Source organism: Neophocaena asiaeorientalis, unplaced genomic scaffold, assembly GCF_003031525.2.
Source record: "Neophocaena asiaeorientalis asiaeorientalis breed wild unplaced genomic scaffold, Neophocaena_asiaeorientalis_V1.1 scaffold362, whole genome shotgun sequence".
In the NCBI taxonomy this organism is placed as follows: domain Eukaryota; kingdom Metazoa; phylum Chordata; class Mammalia; order Artiodactyla; family Phocoenidae; genus Neophocaena; species Neophocaena asiaeorientalis.
The window spans coordinates 2,547,403-2,564,851 of NW_020175700.1; the positions used below are offsets into that span (position 1 = coordinate 2,547,403).

General features: G+C 43.9%; 1 protein-coding gene across 1 annotated transcript in view; it reads right to left on the reverse strand.

The window, feature by feature from the left end:
- ADAMTS17 (ADAM metallopeptidase with thrombospondin type 1 motif 17) overlaps nt 1-17,449 on the reverse strand; it is a 346,664-nt gene that overhangs the window by 142,085 nt on the left and 187,130 nt on the right. Inside the window, exon 9 of the mRNA XM_024732060.1 lies at nt 15,454-15,604. Within this exon, the coding sequence (XP_024587828.1) occupies nt 15,454-15,604 (151 nt within the window). The remainder of the gene's footprint in view (nt 1-15,453; nt 15,605-17,449) is intronic.

The following is a 17,449-nucleotide window of genomic DNA, read 5'->3' on the forward strand; positions in this document are numbered from 1 at the left end:
GCAACATTTGAGAAGAAACTAGCTGATGCAGAAGATATACCATGTAGAATAAAGAGTTCCCTGACTTAGTGATAGGAGACAGTCTCAATATCCCTGTCTCCTGATATTCATGCCCTGTGTAACACTTTCCCCTTGGCATGAAACAAATGGCTTGCTTTTAATCCACAGAATGCAGTAAAAGCAATAGAATCTCAGTTTAAGCAACTCCTGGGTCAAAGGGAAAGTTGTAACCAAAGTTGCAGATAAAGAAGAAAATAATAAAGGTGAAAACATAGATATCGTGACAAATGGAGTGCTTTAAGGAATATTCAGAGTCTCAAATACTCATATCAATAAACAAGAAGAAAATAAATTAAGTGTCCATTTCAAGAAGTTTGAAAGGGGACAATATTTTCTTATAGAAAACAGAATAAATTAATAAAGATAAAAGGAGAAATTTATTATTTAGGAAACAGAAAAACCATAGAAAAATATAAGAGTTAGCTCTTTGGGGGGAAAAATGACTGGATAAACCATAATCATCATCTAGATCTCTCCATGGATGCTAAAAAGACATTTAATAAAATTCAATCACAATCTCTTATTAAAACTCTTAACAAAATAAAATATAAATAAATGGATATTTCCTTAACTTGATAAAATATCTATCTCATGGGGAAACATGAGAAGCATTCTTATTAAAGTCAGGAAGAAGAAAAGGGTGTCCATTATCACAACTGTTAGTGTTATTTTAGGTGAGAGAAAGCATTAGGGGCTAATATGGAGTTATATAACTAGAAAACCCAAATGACTCAACTGTTATAATCTCTAAAAGAATTCAGTAAGATGGCTAAGTATAAAACTAAGATACTGTAATCAAAGCTCTTTATGAATACAAAATACAACCAATTTCAAAGATGGAATAAAAGACCCATTAAATAGGAAAAAAACATTCTATAGGAATAAATATATTAAGAAACTTGTAAGATCTACATTAAAATAAAAACAAAAAACTTTAAAATTCCCGAGTCAGGGAGGGAAGTCATCTTGAATGGATGTAAAGGAACACTATGTAGAAAGACTTAAAGTATAAAATTATATATTTTTCCCTAAGTTAATCTATAAACTAATGTAACGGAATTTAAAATACCAATGCAATTTAGAATTAAACAACCAGATTCTAAAGACCATATGGAAAAATAAACAAGAAATAATAATAGCCAGTACAATTGTGAAAAAGCATATGCTTAGTGTATTAAAATATTTTATAAAGCCACAGTATGTAAATATTAAGAGGTACATGATTACACTAGTGGAACAGACTGGAAAATCCAGAAATATTAAAAAAAATAAAAATATATTAAAAAAATGAGACATACAGAAATGTATATTATAAAGATGGCATTTCAAATTTATGGGGAGAATTAAATTATTCAATAAATGGTATGGAGCCACCTGAGTAGCCATCTGGAAGGAAAGTGAGGTTGGACCCCTACCTCACACCCTACCCTAAAATAAATGACTGCTGGATTAAGGATTTAAACATAAAAATTAAACCATAAAAGTACTAGAAGAAGCCATAAGAATTAAATTTATTTACAGTTTAGGAGCGGGAAAGACCTTTCTAAACATGGCACAAAACCAGAAGCCTTAAGAAGAGACATATATTTCACTTTACACACACACACACACACACACACACACACACACACACACACACTTCTGCCTGACACAAAATATGATAAACAAAATAAAAAACAAATAAACTGGAAAAAAAGAACATTTGCAACTCATATTTCAGCTAAAGAGCCAATTTCCTTAGTAATTAAAACTTCTATCAAATTACTAAAAAAAATCAATAATACAATATAAAAAAGATTTAAGAAGACAGTTCACAGAAAAGATAACACAACTTTTAATTTTTTATATATTTTTAATATATGAAGAAATGCTCAAACTTATTACAAGAGAAATGCCATTCAACTTGCAACAGGCTCATTTCTTGACTGTTCAGATTGGCACAGCTCAGATAGACTGGGAGAAGGTGTGGGAATCGGGCACCTCCAAGTGGTGTTTGTGGGATGGTAAACATAAGCTTTTGCGGGAGGTCAATCTGGCAACATCTATCAACAATGGAGGCATGAACCTGATTTCACATAAAGTTAAAAGACAGGCAGACTAATCTGTGGGATCAGAAATTAAGATAGTAATTATCGCTGGGGGTTAGTGAACAGAAGGGGGCTTTGGGGGGGCTGCTGGAATTGTTGAAACGCTGTACTTCTTCATGCTGGTTATTATGGTGTGTTCAGTTTGTGGGCAATCAATGTGACTGTACATTTATGATTTGAGCACTTTTCCGTGTATTTCACATTGTGTTACAGGTGAATAAAATTACAAAAAAATATATATGTGCAAAAATGACCTTTAACCCACTTCTAGGTATTTACCTTATACATTAATGGCTTTCAATTGGGGGCAATTTTGCACACACACCCTCCACCCCGCCCCAGAGGAATTTGGCAACATCTGAAGACTTTTTTTGGTTGTCCCAAATAGGGGGATGCTCCTGACTGATAGCCAGTAGAGACTAAACATCCTACTGGGCACAAAATAACCCCACAACAAAGAATGATCCAGCCCCAGATGTCAATAGCGCTGGGATCAGGACACTTGGATGCAGATGAACTCAAAAGTAATAACAAAAGGAAAACCAGTAAGTTACCGTGGAGAAGACTGCAAGACACCACCTTAACCAGGTGACTGAGAGTAACAGCACCAGTAATAAGACCACGGCATCTCTGTGGTCTCCTTGATAATGCATAACCCCAATCCAAGCACCGAGAAAACATCAGACAAACCCAAACTGGTACTCTTCAAGTGTCAAGGTCATGAGAGACCCAGAAAGACTGGGGAACTGCCACAGATTGGAGGAGACAAAGGAGACCTGACAACTAAATGCAAAATGGGACCCTGGTACAGAAAAAGGAGAATAGTGAGGAAGCTGGTGAAATCTGAAATATATGTTAGTTAATATCATACCACAGTAATTTCCTGATTTTGATAATGTAAGATGTGAACAGAGAAGGAAGCTGGGTAAAAAGTGTATACTTTCTGTACTATTTTTGTAACTCTTCTTTAAGTCTAAAATTACCTCACAATAAAAAGTTTTAAAAATAACACGATCTGTGGTAAAAAAAAAATAAAAAATCAAACAGGGGGCAACTCAATTTTCATTTGTATTAAACAACTCTAAAATGTACTGTTAAGAAAAAAAAAGCAAGATGCACTGATATCAGTATGGTAGCATGCTAATATTAGCATGAAAAAGGAAACATATAAATGGTTAATTTTGGATTTTATACCTTGGGCATATATTGATAATTCAGAAAATAATTCTGAAAAGTCACACAGATAACCAACCAACCATCTGTGGTGGAGATGGTCTTTGTTGTAATTATTTAGTGCTCACAGTGCATATTTACAAAGAATTGATTAGACAAATTAAAAATGGCAAATGTGACTTTTCCAGAGTGAATTCTTTCTTTTCACCCTCAATGCCACTGCCTTGTTTTATCCTCTTCATCTCTCAGCTGGACAGCTGCAGTAATTCCTCAAAGGTCTTCTTGACTATAATCTTTTTCATGCTCAACAAACTTGCAAAATCTTCTGAAAACACAGATCTTGACTTAAACCATACGTCACTCCCTTCAGGACTAAAACCCCTACGACACAGCTCCACCTTTGTTTAGCTCCTGCCCTTCACTTTTCCCTGTCTGCACCTGACTACCCATAGTCCACAGACACTCGGTGACCTCGCTGGCCCTGCTCCAGGCCCACCTCCCTGCAGGCTGTTCACGCCTACTGGAGACAGAGCATGGAGAGCGAGCATGACCTGCTGCCTGCCCTCAAGAGAACTCAGGCCAGGGAAGGGACCAGGGCTAAATTATCTTAACAGAGAGCCAGGAAATCACCTGCCATATTCTTCCCCACCCTTGTGAAGTCTTTCCTCCTTTTCTCCATTCCCACCAGGAAGAACCCTGATGGGTTCTAAGAGTGCTCCAACCTAACTGGTCCTGTGGCTGACAGTCCCATGTGTCTCACCTCCCACACCCTCACCCCTCGATCCTGAACTCCCAGGGGGCAGCAGCTGTGTCTTATCGCCTCCTCATCTCATTAGCACACATCTGGCAGCACATGGTACAGACCCAAAGAAGACATGCTGAGTGAATCAACCAATGAATGAATGAACAAATAAATTCATATGTCAAGCAGTGCAAGGCTTCAGCAGAGACAGAGAAAAGCTGACACATTCTAAGCATTTACCCAGCCCAGGCATCAGGCTAAAAGCTTTACCAGAATTCCTCACTACTACTCACACAACTTCATGAGACAGAAACTATCACTACTCACGTTTTGCAGATGAGGAAATAGAATTAAGTGACCTGCCCAAGCCGCAGGGCTGGAACATGTCCTGACCCCAGAACACACTCTTACCCATTGGTTATACTGCCTATGGGTCCCCAATTTCCTCTCCCCACTCCCCGCCCCCCTTCGATCTTGCATCCTGTCAGCCGGCCCTCAGAGCTCATCCCTGTTCCTTATTTGCGGTGGAATGGACTGCTCTGTGCCCTCTGCCTAAGGTGTTTTATCAGCAAGCATTGTTGGGTAGCTTAATCTTTGGCTTAAATGAAATGCAAAGCCGTGGGTCCAGTCCAAAGAGCAAGGAAAAGAAAATGGCTCCCTGGTTCTAGCATCTGTTACCTCACTAGCCACATTTAAGGTTTGTTGAAAGTCGTGCGGAGAACATTTTGCCGCAGAAGTCCTCAAGGTGCTGCATGACAAATAAGGCTGGGCTGAGCTTCCTTCCTTGGAGTACCATGGAAATGCGGGCAAGGTCTGAATTTCCCAGGACAAAGACATGACTGCTCATGCCTTCAAGGCTTTGTCGTTTTCTTCACCTGGTCATCTCCCTCCTAAGTACTCTCAAGGTTATTTTGACACTCTTCATGCACTGTTTGGAGAGCAGCTCTGATTCAAGACAATACTGAAGGGAACGGTTATGTAAAAGTCCTCAGAAATCTGTTGCTGATAACATAAGTCAAAAGGGAGATAAAATGCTAAGAGCTGGATGAAAAATTATTCATCCAAAATTTCCACACATAACTACTGTGGTTTGAAGCCTTACCCCAGGCCAGCGTGCCAGCCCCACTTCTGGAAGGCCGGTCACTCCTTCCATGTTCCTGAAGGTTGTAGAGTCTGTCACCTGGCTGGGGACACTTGGGGTGGGTGCTGCTGGGTGAGGGTAGGGCTGGGGCACTGGGCACTCAGCTGGCAAGGAGGGTGGGCAAGAAGTGAAGGATAACACACAACTTGCAAAGTCTGGAGAGCTCTGTGAGGAGGCAGTCCACTGCAAGGGTTCAAACACGTCCGGAAAATTGGGGCCATCTACTGCCGAAGTTCAACAGTTCTGAGAGAGGTGGCAGATGCTGGGCAGGAAGCCGAGACTGAGGCAGGCAAGGCGGCTTTCGACCTAGTGTCCAGCCAGGCCCTGTCTCTCTGAGAGGAGCAGGGCAAGGCTCCTGTTCCACCAGCCACCCCACCCCACTCCACCCCACCGCTCCCAGCCAGGTACACTGGCATTTAAGGGGCAGGTTTCATTTAGATCAGAAGTTCCCAAACCAGGCTGAGCCTGAGAATCTCCGGGGAAGCTGAATAAAAAGATATCGCTGAAGCCTGTCCCCCAGAGATTCTAACACAGAAGGTCCGGAGTGAGGCACACACACTGCTGCCATGCTCCGGAGGAGATTCTAATGACCCACCAGGTTTAGAAATGACCAACATTAGAGAAAAGAATACTGTTGGTTCCAAGGTGGAATTCCAACACCCTGAGCTTCCTGGACACCACAGGGATCTCCATCCATCAGGATGACCATGAGAGTCTCCCTGGGACTTGGGAAAGGACAGAAAGAGGCTTTCCAGCCTTGGGACTGGAAGCACACCAAGAGAGAGATACTGGACCCTGGAGAGCAATTCCTGGAGGTTACAGGCTCCCAGAGTGGCAGGAGGAGTGGTGAGGACAGACAGGGACAGATGCAGAAAAGGACCAGGCAACGAGACTGTCAGCTAAACAGCATCTCCTCTACCACTGACTCCAGGAAATGAGTTGATGGAAAAAATGATATAGCTAACGTTTACTGAGCACCTACTGTGTGCTAAGTGCTCTAGTTCATTTGTTACTTAACTCTCATAACAACTCTATGCTCTGTAAGTAGAATTATTTTTCCCATTTTGCAGATTAGAAAACGGAGGCATAGAGAGACTACGTAACATGCTCAAGAGATGGAGGCAGGACATGACCCTGGGCAGCATGACTGGAGAACCCATCTTTTTAACCACTGTGTGATATGGACAGCACCTCCATGGTGTGCTGAAGGCCAGGAGAATTAAATGGAAAAGAGCAAAGGAGCAAACATTAGGTAGAAAAGAATGCATAAGACCCTCTAATGCTGATTACCATTCTAGACACTGTTGCCTTCCTGCAACAACTGGCTTATAGCTTCTGTGCTCAATATTTTTTTTAAAAAACAGCATAATATGCACATCTCAGTCCACTGTGCACGCCATGACACATTGGCACATCCCTGCTCAAGTCAACCAACGAGGCTGTTATGCATCACTTCCCAGCACCTTCCTTTCCCTGTGGGGCAGTCAGGCATGGGCTTTGGAGCAGAGATGGTGGCATGTTTTGCTGAGATGCAGGAAGGATGGAGGGACGAGTGGTCATTACATAGCACCTTTCAACTAAGAATCTCCAGGAACCAGGTGAGGAGGGGGGACAGATAAATTTCTCTTTCATATTGAAAAGGGTTGAGGGCTTTGTGATGCCATGATCCTTGGCAGAACGTTGCCTTAACTCCCCATTTCTTGCTTCTGTCTCCAGTAGCAATGGCACACTCTTCCTCTCAGCTGATAATAACTACTTCCGGCCTTCTCACCCTCTGTTTCACCTGGCAGAATATCTGAGCTTAAATAGCTTTAAGTCTTGTTAAATAATGACTTTGCTTTGCAAGTGACTTTGCTGACGTAGACAGGAGGAACTTGTAATCATAAAAAAAGATGGATTGGGCTAATTGCATAAAGTTCATTTCCCCTTTCTAATAAATATTTACCATCCAATGTTTATAACTTTTAATGTTTGGACTTTCTTGAAATGCTTTATTGAATTAAAACCATCACATTACCATTGGCTAAAAGAGGAGACAGCTATATTTGCCAATAACTTCTGCAACAAATGCCAGCTATTGATGCCAATTTTTTTTCCTTTGGTAGTTCATATTTCCACACACAGCTTTGTGCCTTACAATACCCGCATTCTGCAGACAGACATGAAAGATGCAATGATGATGGTGTGGGGATCTCCAGAGTCCTAGAAATGAAAATGGACTGTATCTTAATTTTTCTTCATTCTCTGGTATGCAAATGTTTGAGAGAGCAGAAATATTTGAAGCTAGGCTGCTCCCAAAGCAACTGTAATGTTTTTCCAAAGTTATTTACCCTATACCCTTGGATAAGGAAGTGGCTCTTAATTTTGTCTGGTCTTAAAATGGTTACGAATTGTGAATGCCAAAAGAAGAACACACACAGAAGACCAATCAGAAGGAAGTTCAGTATTGGAAATTCCACCTAAAAAAGAGGAATAGTCACAGAAAGGCAGCCCTTCCCTTGGGGAGCAAATGCTGACTGGCCACTGCCTAGCAACCAGCACCTGGCCTTGTACTTTGAAGTATATGGTGGAGCCTGTGAACCCTTCTCAGAATAATACTGGTCACTGAATAATTATAAAATACATAAGTTTAGCAAAAAAACAATTAAGTTCAAATATAATGCAAAATACAAATTTTTAATATAGTAACACGTGTTTCCTTGTCAACACATTATATAGGATCTGGCCCTAGGTCTAATAACGACTGTAATTTTAAACTAGTCATGAGTGTAAATGATAATTCCAAATAGCTGCTACAACTTTCATGCAGTATGAAAAGGATCTGTGATTCCTAATCACGTGACAGTCACAGGTACTGCTGAGACTGCTGTGGCTTGTTGCCCACACTCATAATGGAAGGAAATACTCATTTTGGTTACAGGTTGGAGAAAAATAAGGATGTGATCTTTTCCCTATCCCTATTCACAAATCCTCTGAAATCTATCTGCAGACCCTAGCTCAGAACCCCTGCTTTTACACAATAACAAAGATGCGTCCATGAGAAACGTGATCCCCTGAGACCGTATCCTCTACCTTCTGCCAAGGATAAGATTTTGTTCCTCGTAAGAGGCAGCAGCAAAATGAAAACTGCCCACCAGTAGTCATGGTGGTTAGTATTTTTCTCAAAATACAATCTATCCAGTTTCTTTTCTTCTTATTTTTATGGTCTGTATTCCAGAAAAAGAAAAAGAAAATGTTCAACTCCTGAAGCAACAATGTGTTTTGTGGTTTCATTCCCTTGGCAGTGTCCACACTGTGTTACACCCCATTATTATTTTCTTTTCTGTAATAGGCTTATAGTTCTAGAAATGTTTTAAGACAGAAGATTCACACACATGCACGCACACACAACCCACTTGCCTCATTAATGTTTCTGTGCTTTTCCAAGCTACCCCCGAAGGCCCGGTGCAGGAATGCAAGCTGAGGGGGTTGCCAGGGAAGTCCTCCTCATGGACACAGCCTTGGGGGAGCCAGGGCTTGGGAACACAGACAGCAGCGTTCCCAACTGGCATGCATGTGTGTGGTTTTTAAGAAATTCCTCCAGATTTTTGGAGTTGTAATGTCTTCACGATATTCATTCCCCTAAAACTCCTGGCTATGAGTGTTGTCCTTCTTTTTCATGGCATCTAGTTGGTAGTAATTTTTTTTTTCCTATTAAAAAGGTATAGAATTCTAAGGTGGCAGGCTTTTTTTCTTTCAGTGCTTTAAAGATGCTGCTCCATGGTCTTTCTTCACTTGCATTGTTTCTAATGAGAAGTATGTTGTCGTTCCTACCTTGGCTTATCTCTACATAACTTGTCTTTTTTCCTCTGGCTCTTTTAAGATTTTCTCTTCATCACCACTTTTAAGCAATTTGATTATGATGAGCTTTGGTCTGGATTTCTTCATGTTTCTTGGGGTTCACTGAGTATCTTGGATCTGTGGGCTTGTGATTTTCATCAAATTTGAAAAAACTGTCAGCCATTACTTCTTTAAATATTATTTTAGTCCTCTCTCACCTCCTTCAGGGCATCAATCACATGTCTTAGGCCACCTGAAGTCCCACAGTTCTCTTTGTTTTCAGTCTTTTTTCTCGTTGTATTTCACTTTGGATAGCTTCAATTGCTTTATCTTCAGCAGTCATCTCTTCTGCAATCTCTCATTTGCCAGAAATCTCAAGCAGGGTATCTTTCATCTTAAATATTGTAGTTTTCATTTCTAGAAATACCAGTAGGATCTTTTCCATATCTTCCATATCTCTACTTAACATGTTCAATCTTTCTTTTTGCTACCTTCCTGAACCTGGAATATGGTTATAATTATTGTTTTAATGCCGTTGTCTACTAATTCTATCACCTGTGTCATTTCTAGGTCAGTTTTGATTGATTTTTCTCCTCATTATGGATGTATTTTCCTGCTCCTTTGAAGGCCTGGTAAGTTTTTATTTGATGCTAGACATTGTGAATTTTATTTTACTGAGTGCTGTTTTTGTATTTCTTTTTTTTTTTTTTTTTTTTTTTTTTTTGCGTTACGTGGGCCTCTCACTGCTGTGGCCTCTCCCGTTGCGGAGCACAGGCTCTGGACGCGCAGGCTCAGCGGCCATGGCTCACGGGCCCAGCCGCTCCGCGGCATATGGGATCTTCCCGGACCGGGGCACAAACCCACGTCCCCTGCATCGGCAGGCGGACTCTCGACCACTGCGCCACCAGGGAAGGCCCTGTTTTTGTATTTCTATAAATGTTTCTGAGCTTTGTTCTAGGACTTGTCTAAATTACTTGGAAACAGTTAGATCCTTTCAGATTTTGCTTTTAAGATTTATTGGGTGGGACCAGATCAGCATTTAGTGTGGGGCTAGTTTTGCCACTCTACTGATACAACACCCTTCTGTGTACACTACCTGATGCCCATGTGAGCCTCAGAGATTGTTCCCTCTAAGATTTTCAGATGGTTCTTTTCCTGGCCTTGGGTAGTTTTCTCACACACGTGTTTCTCAGTACTAAACTGAAGATTCGTGCAGATCCTGTGCAGATTTCTCAGGTTCTCTCTTTGTAAAGCTCTTTTGTCTGTGGTACTCTACTCTGTGAACACTAGCTGCCTCAGCCCCCCAGTACTCCTGGCTCTGTTTCTTCAACTCAAGAAGTCTGCTGCTTCTTCACAGCCCTCCCTCTCTATGCCACAGCCTGGAGACGGCCCAGGCAGTAAGCCAGGACAATCAGAGGGTTCACCTCATTTGTTTCACATCTCCCAAGGATCACGGTCCTTCCTTGCTTGATGGCCACTGTCTTGAAAATTGCTGTTCCATATATTTCATCTGATTTCTTAGTTGCTTCAGGTGGGAAGATAAATCTGGTCCCTGATACTCCATCTTGGCTGAAGGCAGATGTCAGGATAAGAAATTTAAAGGCAATATTGGGACCATGATCATTTCATTACATGATATCCATTTCAATCCTCAAGGGCATTAAAGAATAATGATGGTTATAGAGATCAATTGGATTACACGACATTTCGGTTGGCGCTGAAGGTCTCTGGAGTTTTGTATAATGTCTAATTTTTCATGGCCCTGAGGGTTCAATATAGAAAAATGCTGATCCTGGAGATGTACAAAGATAGATTAGTTCTGTGCCCCCATAGTGGGGAGCCAGTGTTATCCAGAAAGGTAACAGCAACACATTCATCAGCTCATATGATTGGGTGCTTACTTTGTGATAGACCCAGTTCTCAGCACCTTACGTGTATTAATTCACCAGGAGTCTCAGATTTTAACAATGAGGGTATTAATTAATGCACAGAGAGGGACACGGCCACTAGGAAGCAGGCTGCAGTCTCTCACTATCAGACTTGTACTGTCTTGGGAGGAAGCCACAGGAAAGGTTTGTATGAACGCTTGCAAGATATTTGACAGAGTCTTACATGTATGTTGGTGAACCAGATGGAGAAATGTGGACTCAGGCTTAGAGAGCCAATTCATTTTACCGGGAGGCCTGTAAGGGTTTCTCCCTCGCCTGTGAACGTGTCCAGTATCATCAGTGGTTGGGTGAAGTCACATAAGAACTTAAATTTACTGTTAGGGTCATGAATGAATTTCAGAGCAACACATACTTGAATATCTACTATGTGCCAGGCACTGGCTGAGGCAGTTGGAAAATACTGTTGAGGAAAAGTAAGATTATTACCCTTGAGGATTTAAAATCTAGAAGAGGGAGATTATCAAAACAATAATCATATAAACAAGCAAATTATATAGCAGGTTAAAAGATGATAAGTTTATGAAAGCAGGGTTTTCCCTTAGGGGATCAGGAGATCTGGGTGCCACAAAGGTGGCAGGGGAGAGTTATCTGATGGAAATTTTAAATAGGGTGGTAGGCTTCCTGGAGGAGGTTACACTTGAACAAACAAACAGACAAACAAAAGACTCAAAAAAGATGAGGGGCTCAGTCACGTGGACAACTGAGAGAGGACCGTCCAAGTAGAGGAAACAGCCAGCAGGAAGCAGAGTGCATCCCCATCAGGAGCGTGCCCTGTGGGTTTGAGGAAGAGGAGGAAGGCAAGTAGAACTGGAACAGAATAGATGAAAGGGAGTGAATAAGGGGATGAGGACAGGAGGAAGAAAGGAACAGTACAACATATGTGTGCCTCCTGTTATGCTGAACATCAGCTGAAACACAGACCTATAAGTGCACAAATGAGGAAAACACCAATCAAGCGAGCTTTACAACCGCACAGGGTGGTGCCTGGGTGAGATTCCAACGATGTGTCCCAGGCCTAGGGCAGCATCTCCAAGTCCTGGGTCCCAGCAGGCAACTGCCTCTCTCATCCACCAGTGTCTCGTTGATATTAGTATGACATTTTCCCCAGCATGAGAAGTTACCGCTTTCTAACTGGTATATTTGTGCTGAAGGAAGCACCACCAGCCTTGCAAGCAGGATGATCACCACCAGCTAAGGCTGATGCTGAGTCAGCTGAGCACCTCCACACCTCTAAGGAGTCACTCCTGCTGAGACAGGCTGGGACCTGGGACCTGGGACCCTCTGCTGCAGTGCTTGCACCTGGACAAATGTCTCCTCAAGCAACAAAATACAAAGAAACTATAAGGGAGTAAAAATAACTGCGTGCGGACTCCCCGGGTGGTCCAGTGGCTAAGACTCCACGCTCCCAATGCGGGGGGAGGGGGGGACCAGGTTCAATCCCTGGTCAGGGAAATAGATCCCGCATGCCGCAACTAAGAGTTCGCATGCCGCAACTAAAAGATCCCGCATGCAGCAACTAAGACCTGGCGCAGCCAAATTAATTAATTAATTAAAAACAAACAAACCATGTGCATGCGCAGTTGGGGCAAATTCTGTACAGCAAGATACAAAAAGACCTAAGCAAATCAACTGCCACTTCTGAAGAGCCAGGAGCAAAAACAGGGTGTCGGGAGCAGAAGCAGGATACTGCACACAACACCACCAAAGGGGTGGTCAAATCACCTAGGCCACCCCTCCAGCCCGACCCCTGGATCCATCCCTACCCTCACCCCATATAATGAAACCTCAGGGAGCGAGCAAGCAAAGGAAGCTGTTACTTGTTCTCACTACCCCCGTGCTGTAGCAGGGGCCCCAATAAAGCCTCGCCTGAATTTCTTGTCTGGCCTCTGATCAGTTTCTATTGATTAAGGAGGCCAAGAACCCTGGTCGGTAACACTGCTAGGATTTGGGGAGGAAAATGTCAACTTTGTTTTGGTACTGGTGGAATTCTCAAGGAAAAGGCAAGCAGGAAGGCATATTTCGTGGTTCTTGGTGAGCTGTAGGAATAAATGTTCAGCTGCATTTTAACTTACAAAAGATCTCACTTTATATAGTTGTATTTTGAGCTTCTAGGGAGAAAGGAGAAACACAGCTGAGCTAAACATGCCTTGCTGACCTCTCACTGTCCTTTTCAAACAAAAAGTTGCTAATGAAGGAAAATAAAATACCAGGTTACCTTTCTCTCCTTTGGAATCTGTCTTTGAATGAATGGAGCCTGCCTTTTCTCCTGCAGGAATAGTCACACCTGGGCTTGGTCTTCAGCCCATCCCTTCCTGGCTGAGTGACCTTGGTCCATTACCAAGCCTCTCTCAGCCTCTGTTTTCTCACCTGCTAAGTGGAGTTCAAAGCCCCTGCCCTCAAGTGTTGCAGTCAGGGTTTCACGTGACAGTGCATGCAAAGAGTCTAGCCTAGAAGATCATGAGCCACCAGTAGTGGTACCTCCCTCCTCCTATCTCTCCTCACCCAACTGATGTGCAACAGCCTGGCTCCTAGAAGGCAATGGCTGTGGCTCTTTGGGAGGAGGCAGCCTCTGTCCAGCTCCCACCCCAGTTAATCCTGTTGGCCAGGGAAGACTCCACAGTGGGCAGAGTGGCCACTGTGTGTCCGCTGACTCAGCTGGGCGCTTCCCTCTTCTCCATTCTGGGTGCCCGGGGCACTTCTACCCTTCTCGAATGCTCGGCATCCTCTACTGGCGTACCATGCACATGGATCTCCTGGTGTCACCACACAATCAAACGACCCTCTGAAACCTGCCCTCTCTGATAGTTCTGTGCCATCATGCACTTTAAGTGACTGAAGGCTGGGACAGACAAACAGGATGCCTCTTGGCCAGCCTATGGTACATGAATGAGTGCCTCAATGGTCAAGCCTCAATGGTCAAGGCTGATGGTGAGCACCAGACATCGTAGCAGACCACTGGGGATGATCGGATCGGGGGGCTGGTCCCATCTCCCCAGGGAGGTGTCCTTCAACCCAGCCGTGGCTGGGTGTGAAGTGGGAGACAGCTTCCTGTTACCAGGGCCTGGAAGAGATCCTTGCTGGCACCTCCACAGGGGAACGGAAGAGGAAGACTCAGGACACCCTGTGAATAAATGCCCTTTAAGGAAACAGCTAGCAGGAGGTGCTAGGTTGGTTGTGAGGCACGGCCCTTTTCCATACTCCAAACAATGGCAGGCAGTGCTCCACCTGCAGATTCCACCCAGATTTCCTGAACCAATTCACGCATAGCCAGGAAACGCTCAAGAGGCAGCATCCCGCCTCCTGGAGTCCAGGCTGACCTGCTGTGCTGGCCAGGATCCCGGGGTCTCATTTTGAAGGCACAGTCCTGGTCTATCCATCTGTCTTGGAGTTGCTCCCGTCCTGAGTTCTTGCTCTGGGCACCCATCCAGCCCTGCAGGCTGCCTCCCTGGGACTAGATGCTGCCCTGAGCTCCAGGCCGACTGCCACTGGGTGGCTCCTGAGTCCCACACATCCCCGGCTGGTTCTCCTGCTCCTGTCCTCCTGCCCCATGATGGTGCCGGCTCCGCATCCATCCCTGAGCCAGCTGCCAACTGCTGGCTGAGCCACAGGCTGCTCTGGCCCTCCCCTGGGGCCCCAGCATGGAGACAGCCTGCCCCAGGGCCTGGGCACATCCCCCCCGCCCACAGAAGTGGCCCAGCTGTCTGCAGTACGGTGAGAAAGTGCATGCTCTGGGGGTGAACAGACTTGAGTCAAATCCTATACTTATCTACTGGCCAAGCCATTCTGAATGATCAGTTCACCCCTGAGGCTTGATGTTATCATCTGTACCCTGGGAATAGTAAGTACCCTGTAACCTGGCAGTAACCTCGGGAGTCTGTGGTAAGGGTTAATTGATAGCAGGCACATTGGAAGCTTTAGGGCAAAGCATGTGGGCATTGTTCAGTAAATGGTAACATTTTAATGGGGTTATTAATACTATTATCATATAATCAATTTATTATTTGTTAAATGTTCTCAATATGACACTCTCCAACGTCCAGTAGTTTTTGGCTCTCTTCTATATCTGTGCCGGGTTTGATATCACCTCCAAGAATAGGCTAATTTACTTTTTCCTAGTGTCTTAATGTTTTCATGTTAAGACAGGCTACTAAGAAAGAAACACCTTTGGATTAAAAAACAAAACAAAATAAAACATTAGGCTATTGGTGTCAGCAGTAACTCTGAACCATCCCCCTGCCTATGTGTGCATGTGTGTGTATGTGTTCATGCACATGTATGTGTGTGGCTCACTCTGGGTGCCCCGTGAAGTTGTTCATGAGGTATATTCGTGTGCATGTATGTGCATGCACGTATGCACATATGTTTATGTGTGTGTGTGTGTGTGTGTGTGTGTGTGTGTGTGTGTAGTGTAAATGCCTGTATCCTCCCACAGAAGCCAGGTGCTCCTTCCTGAGCCAGCCTTCCCCTCCTGAGGCTGCTTACCTCCATGTTTCTGCAGAAGGTGGCATTGGTGCCGAAGAGGATCTGGCACTGCTCGTTGGCGCTGTAGTGCATGCCTGGCAGCTTGTGGGGCAGGCGCACTGCGTGCTGGCTCCTGGGGTCTGTGACCAGCAAACAAGTGCTAACTTTTGACCTGAAACAGCCGAGAGGCAAGTTGGTTTGCAAATGTACCACCCAGGTTTTTGTCCTGCTTTTTCAGTCACTGAGAAGCAGGAACCTCCAAATTATTTATGGGGAGATGACCAGGCACCAGACACATGGGCTGCACTTTTTGCTCTTTTTCCACATAGCTGAATGCAGATCTTTAGTCTGGAGGCCATGAGAGCTGGGCAACTAGGAAAGGGCCTGGGCTTATCACCCACATGGCTAATGTATTTCTGTCAGGGAGTCTGAGTGCTTTCTTGGATGAAAATGCTTTTGAAATAGAGTCCTATGATATTTTCTTAGAATGTGGCTTTAGCAAAAGTCACTATGAATAAAGAAACAATTGGAGTAGGGTTGTTTTCTTTTAAATAAATAAATAAAATAAGCAAGCTTATTTCCAATTCTGTAGATTTTCTTGGGGGGCCATGGCTGCTGGCTGGTCCAGATGCCCCACCTGGCCAGGCTGGTGGCACACCGTGCAAAGGACTTGGGGATTTCAACCAGGATGGAAATGTTCAGAGATGTTGAGAACAGCTCTGAAAAATTAAACTGGGGGTTGTGTGGCTGCGGCTCCATTAGGAGTTAAATACTTGAATGCTTTTATTTTTTAATTCCTAAAACAAGGCAGATGGTAGTAAAAAGAAAACCCAGCCTCTTGCCAAGATTCTTGAAGAAAAGAGTTGCACGCACGCAATACACACAGGCTGATACTGGTTCACCTCTCCTGGGCTCAAACTCATGGGACACTTCAACAAAGTCAGTGGGACCAGTACTGTATATGTGAGCAGATGAAAATACCTTTGTTTCACTGACCCTTCTGGGTAAAATGAAATAATGTCAAGTGGCTTCCAACATTGCATTATGATTTGGTGATACAAGTAGTCAGTAGGAAATAGACTACATTAAAACTAACGAGGCCATTTTTAAAAATTATTACTTTTATTTATTTATTGGCACACCAGGTCTTAGTTGCAGCACGTGGGATCTTCGCTGTGGCATGTTTAGTTGCAGCATGCAGGATCTTTAGTTGCAGCATGCATGTGGCATCTAATTCCCCAACCCTGGATTGAACCTGGGCCCCCTGCATTGGGAACGTGCAGTCTTACCCACTGGACCACCAGGGAAGTCCTAATGAGCCCATTTTTAAGCCCTGTGTACCACTTAGTTTCCCAACCACAGGAAACCTCATGAAAGAAGACCCAGGATGAAGCCAGAGTGATGCCTTTGGTCCTCCTCCCTGAGTTCACTGGGCATTCCACTGTGTTATTGGACTATAAAGCTCTGTGTGTAGGAGAGACTCACTGACCCCTTCAGTCACCATGGGGTGTAGAGATGATGCAATTAAGTGGTGAAACAATCAGGGTCTGCCTGTCAAACCTGTAAGTTCAGCCCTGAGGCCCTGACACTAAGGGATCCACATTGTATATGAGCACAGACTCTGTTTGACAAAGTTCTGACATCAGATGGCCAATTCTTCCACGGAAGTCTGAGAATGGAGTGATGCAGACACATTCTGGAAAGAAAGTGGCTATGAGATAAACTCATCCCAGTCCCACAAGTGAGGAAGGTGAGCAAGCCCTCCTCCCAGCAGATGGACTCCTGTCCAGGGAAGCAGCCTGAGTGTTGTGGAAATGCCCTGTTCTACAGTAGCCAAAGTGTGTCACTAGGGTGGTGCCCACCCACAGTCAAAATAATGCAGAGAAGTGAAATGAAATCTTGTCAAGATACAGTCACTGCATTGACATTTCCATCGATAAGTTTTATGATCACCAGCTGGGTGCCCAGTGTCATACCAGATGCACACTTGGGAGGAAGCTTGACCAGCTGAGAATTC